Source organism: Scardinius erythrophthalmus (genome assembly GCF_964197995.2).
Source record: "Scardinius erythrophthalmus genome assembly, chromosome: 9".
Lineage (NCBI taxonomy): Eukaryota > Metazoa > Chordata > Actinopteri > Cypriniformes > Leuciscidae > Scardinius > Scardinius erythrophthalmus.
Window position 1 is genome coordinate 41,521,063 of NC_138229.1, and position 13,150 is coordinate 41,534,212.

Sequence of the window (13,150 nt, forward strand, 5' to 3'; positions counted from 1 at the left end):
AGCAGGGGCAGTCTCAGATAACATGACATGAGTGACAAGATCAACTTCTGTGGGCATGACCTGACTGGTTAGCAGCTCAGATATGGCCTCCGTAGCCGTGGCAGGCAGATTAGAAATTCTCTGGGCAGGACTCTGTGGCCTGAGCAGGCTCTGAGGAGACATGACTGACAAGACAGGCTCCTGTGGGTCTAACACAGCAGACTGAAACCTCAGGGGTGGCCTCCGTGACCAAAACAGGCAAAGTAGGATACTCTGGAATGGCCCCTGTGGCCAACACAGGAACAGGGTCGGAGGACATGACATGACTAGTATGACTGCCCTCCTCGGACGTGACAGGACAAACAGGTGGTTCTGGTAAAGTTACATTGTAACATAAACGACTCTGGGTAAATGCGAAATAGCTCAAGGATATAGGGAATTTTGGAAATATTAATAATCATAACTCATGGTCATAATAATTTAGAAATCGCATGTACATTTACTTTATCAATTATCGAGATTACCTTGTTCCGTAACTGGTCTGGTCATCAGTTATTCGTCCAGCGAATAAATGTAAGATTATCACAGTTAAGAAGGAGTATCCCTGTTTACAAACTCCAAGAAAGTTTATCTTCTGGCCACAAACATAAAACTTTCTGAGTTTATGAATTAAAACTACTCAAAGTAGTCTATAATATCGAGCGTGTGGCTTAGATCTTTTATTTCATTGACTTTAATAAGGTGGGGTTTCAAACACAGAGACAGTTAAAAGTATAAATGGGTTTATTAATAAAATGGCACACACTAGAGATTATATAAGCTACAAATATAAACGTACGTAAAATGCAAACAATAAAACAAACAAACATTTAAACAAACGAGAACATGCGTGATCAGAATGAAAGAAAGAAAGAAAGAAAGAAAGAAAGAAAGAAAGAAAGAAAGAAAGAAAGAAAGAAAGAAAGAAAGAAAGAAAGAAAGAAAGAAAGAAAGAAAGAAAGAAAGAAAGAAAGAGAAGAGAGTAACTTAATTCACAGACCTAAGAGATAGACACCTGAAATCAGCTTATAGAGGGAGATCAAAATTACTTGCGAGATTTTGTACTCTTTCAGTGGGATGCTGGAAAAGGGATGCTGGAAAAGCGTGTGCACGGGTCCGGCTGGTTTGCGTCTAGCGTCGTCTTCCGGTGTCGTTTCGCAAGACGACGTAAAGGCTCACTTGAATTTAACGTTACCGAGAAAGTTCAGATCCTTTCCCTTGTGGAGGGGAAAGGCAGGGATGAACTTAGTTGCAAAAGACGGCAGGTCAGCTCCTACATGACGCAGGGGGTATGCGTCCCAGAGGGAGAGACCAAGGCAAGGCCTGGTCCAGCTGGTTCCGTTGGGAGGAGGAGCGCTGCGCGTGGAGAAGAGAAAGGTCAGAGCGAGAGCAGGAGATGAGAGAGAGCAAGAAGTGGGGGTCTCTTCCTTTTAAAAGACATCTGTTTACGCCCTCTTTTTGGGACAACAGCAAATCAGATCTTCTGGTCTGAAGCGGGAAAAAGTTTCTTTGTGTGAAGAAGACACGCCTACCTTGACCATATGTCTTATGAGAGAAAGAATTCATATTTCCTCTTAAGATTGTACACACAGAACAATACATTTTACTGTAATCTCCTATGTGTGACTGGTTGAATTAAAACAGGACGGTCAGACAGATACCAAGTATGACAGGTAAAGATAGGGGAAACATAACGTTACCGTTACGAAACATAAGCTCGGGCTCTGGAACGGCAGGCTGACTCTGGTGGTGTGAGAATCTGCCAGTCCTCGCGATTCTTCAGATAGTTGGTGAAGCTCCAGAAATCCTGCTGGAACGGCAGGAGCGGGCTCGGGCTCTGGAACGGCAGGCTGACTCTGGTGGTGTGAGAATCTGCCAGTCCTCGCGATTCTTCAGATAGTTGGTGAAGCTCCAGAAATCCAGAATTCTCAGTTGCTCAATCTCCCACTGTGGCAGGGAGTCATCAAGGCAGAGGTTAAAAGCTTCCTTAAGTGCCTCATCCTCGTACTCAAGGCCCTTGGCCATTGTCCAGAAGAACTGGGCGAAGGACCGAACCTCCCGGCCCTGCTGACGAAGTGACATCACTGCTTGCTGAAGTGCCCTTCTCTCTTTAGACGTAGCAGGGGGAACAATTTGGAAACTCATTCTGCTGGGTCTGGTGATGGCTGGTTCGTTTATGTCAGGTTCTGCAAGAGAGTGGACCCAGACGCAGAATGAACGTGAAGGGAAGTTTTATTAACAATACTGTAGACAGGGCACAACAAGGGGAGTGAGGCGTGGAACAGTTCAAACAGTAGGGCAGGGCAGATGACACGACGACAGGCAAGAAGTATGATCACTGAAACCAGAACTGGGGTGACGAAGAGCTTGAAGACTCCAGAGGAAGAGGCAGCACCAGGTGGAATGATGGTGTGGAACACAAACAGGAACACAAGGAACCGGAGGCTTGATGATCTCTTCAGGTTGAAAGGTGTTACAGTCTAGCTGTCAGACAGTTGGAGTCAATGGCCAGTAAACCTCAGGATACAAGGCAGGACAGGAACAAACACAAGACTCACAATGAACAATAGAAGACAAGATAAACAGACAAGGCACGAGAGTATAATTAAATAGGCAAATAAAGGATTAAAAGTAAAACAGAACAAAAACTAGAGGAAAAAGAAAAGAGCTTGGAATAAAACAAAAAAGAACTTGCAATCAAAAGATAAATAAATAAAAAAAAGAACAAACTAATAGGGAGTTAGAAACTGGAAATGACCTAGAGAAGAAATACAACTAAAAGAGAAAAAACAAAACCTAACTATAACAAGACTTGAAGGAAAAAGCAAAAGGATACACTACTGCAAGAAACGATCAAATACTCAACTGGAACAGGAACTATGTTTAACCATACAAAGGCAAACAAGACTATACCACAAAGCACACAAAACGAACCAGCAAAGACATGAGGGAAAGAGGCACAATATAAAGGGACCAGAGCACATGAGGATCAGGTGAGCACAATTAGTGAAATGAGGGCAAGACGTGGACTACATCAGGGGGCGTGGTAACAGGAAACAAGGAGGCAGGACAAGAGGAGCACATGGCAAACACAAACAAAGACAGAGCCATGTGCTCAGACACAAGACAAACAAGGAAACATTAAAGGGGGGGTGAAATGCTCATTTTCACTCAATCTCATGTTAATCTTGAGTACCTATAGAGTAGTATTGCATCCTTCATATCTCCAAAAAGTCTTTGGTTTTATTATACTTATAAAAGAAAGATAGGCTGTACCGAGTCTTTCGGGAAAAAAACGAGCAGCTGGAGGCGGGCCGTGTCGGCGGAGCTAAAGCTGTGCTAACGCGCCGAGCTAACAACACACAGAGACATTTGAAGCAGTTTTACTCACCGCCTGCGGTTCCAACCACGACCGCGAACCTTTATCATTGCGACTGCTCGATCCTTAAGCATTAGACGATCTGCAAATCCGTCGATCTGGGCTTTGTTTGTAAAACAATCATCGTCGAAATGCAGGGAACAAACAGTCCGTTGATGCTCAGGAAAAACAAACTCCATCCACTGTTCCCTTAACGCCGGGTTCTTTGGGAATCTGTGCAGGGTTGTCTTGCCCTGGCAACCAAAAACACACTTCTTTGGAGACATTGACTTCCCTAAAGCCGAGCAGAGCGCTTTGATGGCGTACTGCTTTCGCTCTCTTGCTCTGGTCTATGAGTGCGCGCGCGCCCGCGCTAAGAAGTGCCCTTAGGACCCATATAAGGAAATTCCGCCCCAGCTGACGTCACGAAGACCCATACTCGAAAAAAACTTTCCGAAACTTGTGACAAACCGGAAGGACAATTTTTGGCACAGAAATACTCCTTCAAACGTACAATTTAATTTGTGAAACTTTGTCCATGTTTAGCATGGGAATCCAACTCTTTAACAGTGTAAAAAACTCAGTATGCATGAAATAGCATTTCACCCCCCCTTTAAACAGTGACAAAACAGACAAGACTGTCAGGGTGAGATCCTGACAGTAGTAATATATATGTACTTTATTTAAGTAGCCTGTTTTATAAAAATCGCAATGTTTTATACTATAACCTTTCAGAATTTCATCATATTTTTGGCAATATAAATAACATCTGTACCAAATTACATTCTTTCCCCTCAGTTTGGGTATATGAATATGTCTTTTTTTTCTTCTTCAAGTAGCTAATATATATAATTCTATATAAGTCATACAACTCTGGTGTATCATATGATACAAAACAAACATGCAAACATTTTTACATGCTATTTTATATTTTGTCTTAAGGTTTGATAAACTGTCTCCACACACACACACACACACACACACACACACACACACACACACACACACACACACACACACACAAAGCTTTACAGGTATAGGTTCATGTTTATGATGGGGAATCACTATAGAGTAATGTAGATAAATGCATTTTTCAGATGAGAGCTAAACATGACAAAATATATTAAAAGACTTACAGGGCTCTTCTGGAGGTTTTGATGACTGCCAATAATCTAATGAGACACTCGTCTGATTTCTTGAATTTCTGAAGCTCAAACTCCTCCAGCTCTTCCTCTGATGTCAACAACACAAAGGCTAAAGCAGACCACTGGGCAGGTGAAAGGTCACCAGATGAGAGACTTCCTTTGCTAAGGTGGGTCTGAATCTCTTTCACCAGAGTTTGGTCGTTCAGTTCATTCAGACAGTAGAACAGATTGATGGATCTCTCTGCAGGAAGATTATCTTCCAATTTCTGCTTGATGTACTGAACTATGTCCTTGTTGCTCTGGTCATTGCCGTCTTGCTGTGTCAACAGACCTCGTAAGAGTCGTCGATTGGACTGGAGTGACAGACCGAGGAGGAAGCGAAGGAAAAGGTCCAGGTGTCCATTATCACTCTCGAGCGCCTTATCCACTGCAGTCTTGAGAAAATCAATCAAGGATTCATTTCTGTTTTCCTGTTCTGTAGACTCACGATCAAACACACTTGTCTTGTTGATGTCTAGAAACAGATGTGCATAAAGGGCTGCAATAAACTCTTGAATGCTCAAGTGAACAAAGCAGTACATGGTACCAAGAACGATCCCTGTTTCCTCCTTAAAGATCTGGGTACACATGCCTGAGTACACTGATGCCTTATAGACATCAATACCACAGGCTTCCAGGTCTGTGTTATAGAAGATCAGGTTGTTTCTTTCCAGCTGATGAAATGCCAGTTTCCCCAGTAAAAGGATGGCGTCTTTATCCCAGGAAACATCTGGTGTGTATTCTCCATCATACTTTCGGCGGCTCTGCTGGATCTGAAAGCGGAGAAAGTGTGTGTACATTTGTGTCAGAGTCTTGGGAGTGTCTTCAGTGTTTGATTCCTGCAGTGTTTTAGAGATCTCATCAGCCTGAGTGTTTTTCACATCATTATTTCTTTTCTCCTCCAGAATGTTCTGGAGAACAGTGGCTGAAATCCAGCAGAAGACTGGGATGTGGCACATGATAAAGAGACTCTTTGATTGTTTAATGTGATCTAGGATTGTGTTGGCCTGATTCTGATCAGTGAATCTCTTTTTGAAGTACTCTTGCTTTTGTGCGTCACTGAATCCTCGTATCTCTGTCAGCCGGTCGATACAGTCAGGAGGAATCTTACTGGCAGCTGCTGGTCTGGTGGTGATCCAGATGAGAGCAGAAGGAAGCAGATTTCCCTTCATGAGGTTCGTTAGGAGAACATCCAGAGAGGCTGGTGACGATACATCATGCCACATCTCATTACAATCAAACTTCAGAGGAAGGCGACATTCGTCCAGTCCATCAAGGATGAACAGGATTTTGAACTGATTCCTTCTTGTAAGGTTCAGTCCTTTTGTCTCTGGGAAAAATTGAGTTATAAGATCCATCAAACTTAGTTTTTCTTTCTCCTTTAAGTTCATCTCTCTGAATGGAAGAGGAAATATGAAGCTGATATCTTGATTTTCTTTTCCTTCAGCCCAGTCCAGAACAAACTTTTGCACAGAGACTGATTTCCCGATGCCAGCGACTCCTTTTGTCAGTACAGTTCGGATCTCCTTGTCTTGTTCAGGTGCTTCAAACAAATTTGTGCAATCAACCTGTACCTCTTGTGCTTCATGACGCCTGGAAGCAACTTCAATCTGTCTCACCTCATGTTCAGTATTGACCTGTTCACTGCCACCCTGAGTGATATAGAGATCTGTGTAGATGTTATTCAGAAGTGTGGAGTCACCTTGCTTCGCAATTCCTTCAAACACACATTGATACTTCTTCTTTAGGCCACATTTCAGCTGATGAATGAAGAACAGCTCATCTAAACACAGGAACAGACAATAGATAGTTTTAGTCTTCATTTTCTCTCCTACATTTATAAGATACAATCTGACAGATGATCATGAGTCTCTTACCTTCTAGAGCATCAGCAGCTTCATCTTGCTTCATCTCTCTCAGGTAATGTAGTGTGAGATCAAGAGCTGCTGATTTGATACTGGATCTGTTCTCAATAAAGTCCTTCACAAAGTGTTGTGTGTTGTCTTTTTGTAATATTTTCTTTAACTTCTCCAGCTCATTCTTCAGAAATGTGATTATTTTGCTCTCAAGATTCTTCAAACAAAAGTAAGAGAAAAGGCAGAATAACGCAATTTAAGCCAAACTGTATATCGACATTTGGTCAACACTATTTATTCAATATGTATAATTAGTGCTGTCAAACTATTAAAATATTTAATTGCGATTAGTCGCATTAATGTCAGAGTTAACTCGCAGTTAATCGCAATTAATCACACATTTTTTATCTATTCTAAATGTCCCTTGATTTCTTTTTGTCCCATTTTTTTTCTCATTTTAATGCTCTTATCAACATGGAAATGTGGATCAGCTTGCATTGTGCAAATGTTTTTTTATTGAAAACAACATTGGCATATTGTAGTGTTCAATTTCACACTAACATTCTCACTCGGAGCAAATAATCGCATCAGAGAATTCGCATTCGCGTCAAGTCAGTGGTATTTCAGACTGGACGTGCTGCGCTGATAGCTCAGTTCACAATGACAAAACACACAGATTATTTTGGTCTTGTCAATGGAACCATTTGGCAAGTTTTTAAAAGTAAACTTTCCATTCAGAATCTTTTTGGCATCCATTCCGGCGTCTCGCGCTCACCATCCACTCAAAACGTAGCGTTAAGGGGTTCACACACCGGATGAGAAGCGCAGCGCAGCGCCGCGTCGCGTCTAGGACAACTCAAGGTATCGCACACTGGACGCGCACTTTCTCAGTTTATGGCCAGCAATATAGTTATGTTTAAGGACATCATGGAATTAAGATAATGTCTGTACTATGTTATGATTGTACTGTACAATTAAATACAATCGTTGCTAAGTCTGCAGTCTGAACACTTTACCTCAGAGCGTCCGTTAACTGAATGAATTGAGAATATCTCCTGAAAATTTTTCATCAAAGTTTTCATCCAAGCAGCTGATTTCTGTAAATGAATGTAAAACTAAATGTATATTGCAGCACAGGGTGAAGTCAGTATATACATTAACGACGATTTGAGACAAATAAATGTAAATTTAACATAAAAGTATGTAAATGGTGCTCTGTGGTGCGGTTGAGAAGCTACTGAGGTACAAGCTTCTGAGCCAAAGCTGGGCACCGCGGACAGACGCCGAATGGTGCCGCCGGTGTGTGCACACTGATAGAGAATAAAGTGTTAGAATTTTAAATAAATAATTTTTTTCATTTTTAAAGACACAGCGCTGCGCTTCTCGTCCGGTGTGCGACCCCCTTTAGCCTACTACTCTTTGGCCGGCTCGCAAGCTCAAACAAGTGTGTGCGGCGTGCCTGTTGTTTTGTTTCCGGTCTAGCTAGATCCGGTGTGGTGCTGTAAGTTTTTCTAACGTTACTAGTAGTTGCAATATACAATATATAATAATACAATTCTAGCTCCATATTGCAACGGCATGTGAAAAAAAACTACAAAGTTTGCTAGGCCAAAAAGAATGTTAATCTTGCAATAAAAAAATTAACACCGTTAAAATGGGTTTGTGTTAACGCCGTTAATATCGCGTTTAACTGACAGTACTAATTATAATACATGTCCATAAAAAAATCCAGTTAAAATACTAACATGCTAACCATGTTGTGCTAAAATGTGTTTAAAAATTTCTTTGTTCAATAACATATTTGTTAGTTAGAAATATTAAACATTTATAAAAATGTGTTTTCCTACCTGGAAGATCCCTAGAAGATTGTCTTTGAAATTCTTGTGGTTCCTGTGAGTCTGAACGTCTGAGTCTAATGTCTCATATTGAAGCCTGTAATCAAATTAGTAAAATAAAATACTAACTGATATTTTACAGAAAGAGAAATAAGCATTAGCTGTGAATACTCTGACAAATATTTGATCTAAACAAGTTTCATGATTGGTATTCACTGATACAACTTTTAAACACAGTCAATGTGTGACAAAAAATTAGTAACACAAAATACCTTTTATTAGATGGTGTTTTCTCTCTGAAGTTTGGTCCTTCTCCATCTTTTGACCAATCACTCTTCAGAGAAACAGAGCTGGACACATGTGAGCCTGATCTTACACTGATGACACAAAGAACAGAGAGAGAGAGAAAACACTTTACTACAGGAGATACTTTAGTCTTATTTGAAAAGGTTTAATGTTGCAAATAGTAATCAAATGCAGTATAGCTGTGTGTTTGTAAATTTATGACCATGGTTGGATGGATGGACATGTTTAGTTGCATGATAATAATAATAATAATTCGTTACATTTATATGGCGCTTTAAAGGGTTACTTCAGGATTTAGCATTAAGCTTTGTATTAGTAGAAAACCTGTAGTATTTTCGAATTACCATGCTTTCCCCCCTCATATCCCCCTGAGAGGAGAGATTTATGTATTTTTTGTCTGGAAAAAATCCTCCGATGACGCAAAAATCGTCATTTTGCGTCATCGGAGGATTTTCTGGCCAGAGGCTAAAGACTACAGCCAGTAGATGGCGTTGTTCCGCATGTTTTCAACCCGCCCATACAGGGTGGGATCTCACTCACAGAATGTACACAGTATCAGCCGTCTTTCTTTGGAAGCTAAGCTAGCATGCTCTTGTTCTGTGGAGAAAGCTGAATAATAGGAGAAAGCTGAGTAAGTAGGGGTTACCATCTTCCTTTTCCCAGACTTGTCCGGCGGGCGAGACTGTTAAAAATGTCCGGGATTCGGCTTTTGCGTTCTACGGTCGCCATTCATTGTTTACATGCACACCTCTCGTTTCAATCTAACTGAATTAATTCCGATCGGTGAATCTGACTGTAGTGTTTACATAGACGCTAAACAAGTGCGTTTGATGCGGTTGATGTGCGTTTTAACATTGCTAAGAAAATTCCCGCTCCTCCGTGAGAGATGCGTTCTCCCGCGGCCGTCAGCCTCGTCCTGCTCGCCACAGTAAACATGATGAATGGCGACTGTAGAACGCAAAAGCCGAATCCCGGACATTTTGGGTCTCTAAATCCCTGGCAAACTCATCACTTAGGCTAGCCTTGTTGTTTTCAACTGTGCTCTCTAACCGGTAGGCGTGGCCTCCTAAGGCAGCGAAGCAAGTGCATTCTGGGAGTTGTTGTCTTTCATCCACATAAGCCAAAAATACATTTTCTGGCTTTTCTCAGTCTAGAAAGCTCCAAATTCAAAAATTTCTCCACATTTCTTCTACTTAAATGACATATTTTAAATACACATTCATCTTCCCAGAGGTGAAGTATCCCTTTAACTGAGACCTCAAAGCGCTTTACATAGAAGGGGGGAATCTCCTCAACCACCACCGATGTGCAGCATCCACCTGGATGATGCGACGGCAGCCATATTGCGCCAGAACGCCCACCACACACCAGCCTACTGGTGGAGAGGAGACAGTGATGAAGCCAATCAGTTTGGGGATGATTAGGAGGCCATGATGGACAGAGGCCAAGGGGCAAATTTGGCCAGGATGCCGGGGTTACACCCCTACTCTTTTTCGAAGGGCATCCTGGGATTTTTAATGACCACAGAGAGTCAGGACCTCGGTTTAACGTCTCATCCAAAGGACGGTGCTCTTTTGGCAGTATAGTGTCCCCGTCACTACACTGGGGCGTTAGGACCCACATAGACCACAGGGTGAGCGCCCACCGCTGGCCTCACTAACACCTCTTCCGGCAGAAACCTGGTTTTCCCAGGAGTCTCCCATCCAGGTACTGACCAGGCACAGCCCTGCTTAGCTTTAGTGGGCAACCAGTCTTGGGCTACAGGGTGATATGGCCGCTGGAAAATGATCTATTTTCCATTATGAATTTATGCCTCCTTGTGGCTGCCTGTGTAATTGTGTTACTGGAATGAGTTTCATAAATCCCCTTACACAGTCAAGTTCAATCACATACACCACTGTGGACAAATAATACAACCCTATAATGTAATGTAAACACACAAAATACCTTTTATTAGATGATGGTGTTTTCTCACTGAAGTTTGGTGGTCTACCTTTAGACCGATCGCTCTTCAGAGACACAGAGCTGGACACATGTGAGCCTGATCTTACACTGATGACACAAAGAACAGAGGGAGAGAGAAAACACTTCAGTAAAGGAGGATCAACTGTGTGTGAAACACATCTGTGTCTTTATCTAATCCTCCACAGAAATGCAAACACTCACATAATCAACAGCTTTATAGGTAACAATCATTTTATTTTACTGGCTCACATTTGTTTAACTTTTTTAAATAAATATATATATATATATATATATATATATATATATATATATATATATATATATATATATACATGTGTGAAATACATGTTAGCATACTTGAATTAAATTAAGTGTATAGTTGTTTTCTAATGTCTATCAATAATTTTATGATGTAAAAACTAAAGTCATTTATTTGGATTAATTCAGCGTCTAGAAGGTTATTAACAAATTTTTGACTGTGATATTTTCTATAGAGCAAACAGGGCTTTATAGACAATGTCAGTGTTATTTTAAGAAGTTCAAAAGTTGTGCAAAGCATTTGCAAATATAGAACAATGCTTAAAGTTTTGTTATTGACAGGGAAACACAAAGTCCAGTGGGGTTTAAACTGATAAAAACAGACGCAGTCTTACCTGTGTTTCTCTGAGAGACTCCTCTGAGAGAGAGAGTCCTTTCCTCTTTCCTCTGACATACTGCAGCTAAACTGACACTGAAAACTGATCAGCACTGCTTTCTGAAAACACTCAATCCTTCAGCATCACCTGGAAATGACAGCAATTTACACAGATGAAGAACATCTTATTTAAGACAATAATGAAGAATGCTGAGTTATCATCAACAACAGCAACAGCAAAAACAATGTATAAAATAAAGTGAGTTACAAACAAATATATTGCCATGTAAAATATCCGAATGGTCTTAATAATTTCTGATTGTTTAATGAGTTTAACTCTAAATATGAATTCATTGGGGAACAGAAATTTACAGTGCTGGGAAAACTGAACCCAATTTGTTATATTCTCGATTATAGTATAATATCATTTTACAATCATATTTACCCAATCTTTATTAATTGTTGAATCGTTTGTAATTTAATCATTACTTCAAGTTCACAATGGTGGTTGATTTCATTACTTTCAAATGATCCTAAAATAACTGATTACGTAAAAGTAACCAGAATTATAAAATAAATACTGTATAACTACTAATTATAATTGCTATGAACTGAAATATTCAGTTTAATAACAGCAGATTGTTGTTCATTGACGTTAGGCTTCATCTCTCTGTCTACTGTAAATGTCTGATTCAAAAATACTTTCGATTTCACATCACAAAAACAACAGCCTAAAACTGAAGAGGAAATGGGAGAAAACCTTCAGAAACATATTCGTTTTCAATAACCCTTAAATTTATCAATAAAACTTTTTGTGTTTTAACTTAAAAAGATTGTAATTTCTGGCAGATTCTTCGTCTGTTCGGAGTATCAGAAGAACAGCCTTCCGTGACTTCACATTTAAATCACGCTTAATATAGGCTACACTATGAAGTTCCTAATAATTACAAATGACTTTAATGGAGACTGTAATAAACTTACTTGCAGTCTTGTCCACTAAGAAGAGAATTTATCAGTATTTTAAACTCAGTAACGCTTGTTGTCAGTCCGCGAGCGTCGTTCTCAGAATCTCTTCCTGGTCTCGATGGATTGTGGATTAAACACATAAATGGCCGCGAGTGTTTTCAGTGAGCAACAAGTTTAGGTGTCAACATATATTGTTACTTTCGTTTTCCTCTTCTTCGTGTGTTTTACAGGAGGGTTTGGAGCTGAACAGTTGCACACCGACACCTACTGCACTGGAGCGGGATATTATACCACATATCTCTAAATCCTGTTTAAAACCTCTTAAATAGACATTTCAACAGTGCATCTGTTATATTCCCTGTTTCTGGACTATTATCTAAGATGCTGGATATTGTAAATGACTGAAATCCTGAATTTTGTATTTATTATACATTCAATCATTTTGTTTTGTATTAGGACACAAATGATTCATGATTCAGAAATAGAGCTGGGCGATATGGCCAAAAATATCATCATAATTTGTTTGTTCACAATTAAACTCCACAGAGTAAGCTACCTTTTAATTTAGGGCCCAACATTGTTTTATTTTTCCCTAAAGTGTATGTTTTATTTAGCCTGGCAAGCCAGACCTACATCAAGATGTTGGGTCTGGCAACGCACCATAGACGCGGCTGAATCCGAGGGGCGGGATAAACGGCTGTCTTTCAAATTCCCTCTGCACGCAATAGGACAGCGCTTCAACCAACCAGAGCGTTTTCCCAACAGCGGAGCTAGTTGATAGATTCAACTTTTTCCATATCTGGCAAGCGAAACTACGAACACATCTTCCTTTTTTTAAAGAATGACTTAAGTGCTGTTCTATGCTCTTTTCTCAAAGAAAAACTTAACTCCAAGTCCTCTAGAGTCGCGGACAAAGCCGATTTGAAAGATGTTCGCCAGCAGCAGCTGTCATTCTTTGTTTTCAAGTGGCAGATAACCGTTGCAACTCTGTTGTCATATGTTAAGCCCACCCCGGCTACTCTATACAC

The 13,150-nt window shown here is 40.5% G+C and overlaps 1 protein-coding gene across 2 annotated transcripts in view; it reads right to left on the reverse strand.

Annotated features, from left to right (window-relative positions):
* Window positions 1–12,333, reverse strand: part of LOC308695879 (protein NLRC3-like) — a 52,717-nt gene extending 40,384 nt beyond the window's left edge. For both annotated transcript variants that reach the window (XM_081374138.1, XM_081374139.1), the window contains exons 1-7: window positions 12,138–12,333; window positions 11,176–11,304; window positions 10,505–10,609; window positions 8,524–8,628; window positions 8,264–8,348; window positions 6,438–6,633; window positions 4,513–6,343 (exon numbers count right to left, since the gene is read on the reverse strand). In XM_081374138.1, coding sequence (XP_081230264.1) covers window positions 4,513–6,343; window positions 6,438–6,633; window positions 8,264–8,348; window positions 8,524–8,628; window positions 10,505–10,609; window positions 11,176–11,234 — 2,381 coding nt within the window. In that variant the 5' untranslated portion in view covers window positions 11,235–11,304; window positions 12,138–12,333. The remainder of the gene's footprint in view (window positions 1–4,512; window positions 6,344–6,437; window positions 6,634–8,263; window positions 8,349–8,523; window positions 8,629–10,504; window positions 10,610–11,175; window positions 11,305–12,137) is intronic.
* Window positions 12,334–13,150: the final 817 nt, after the last annotated feature.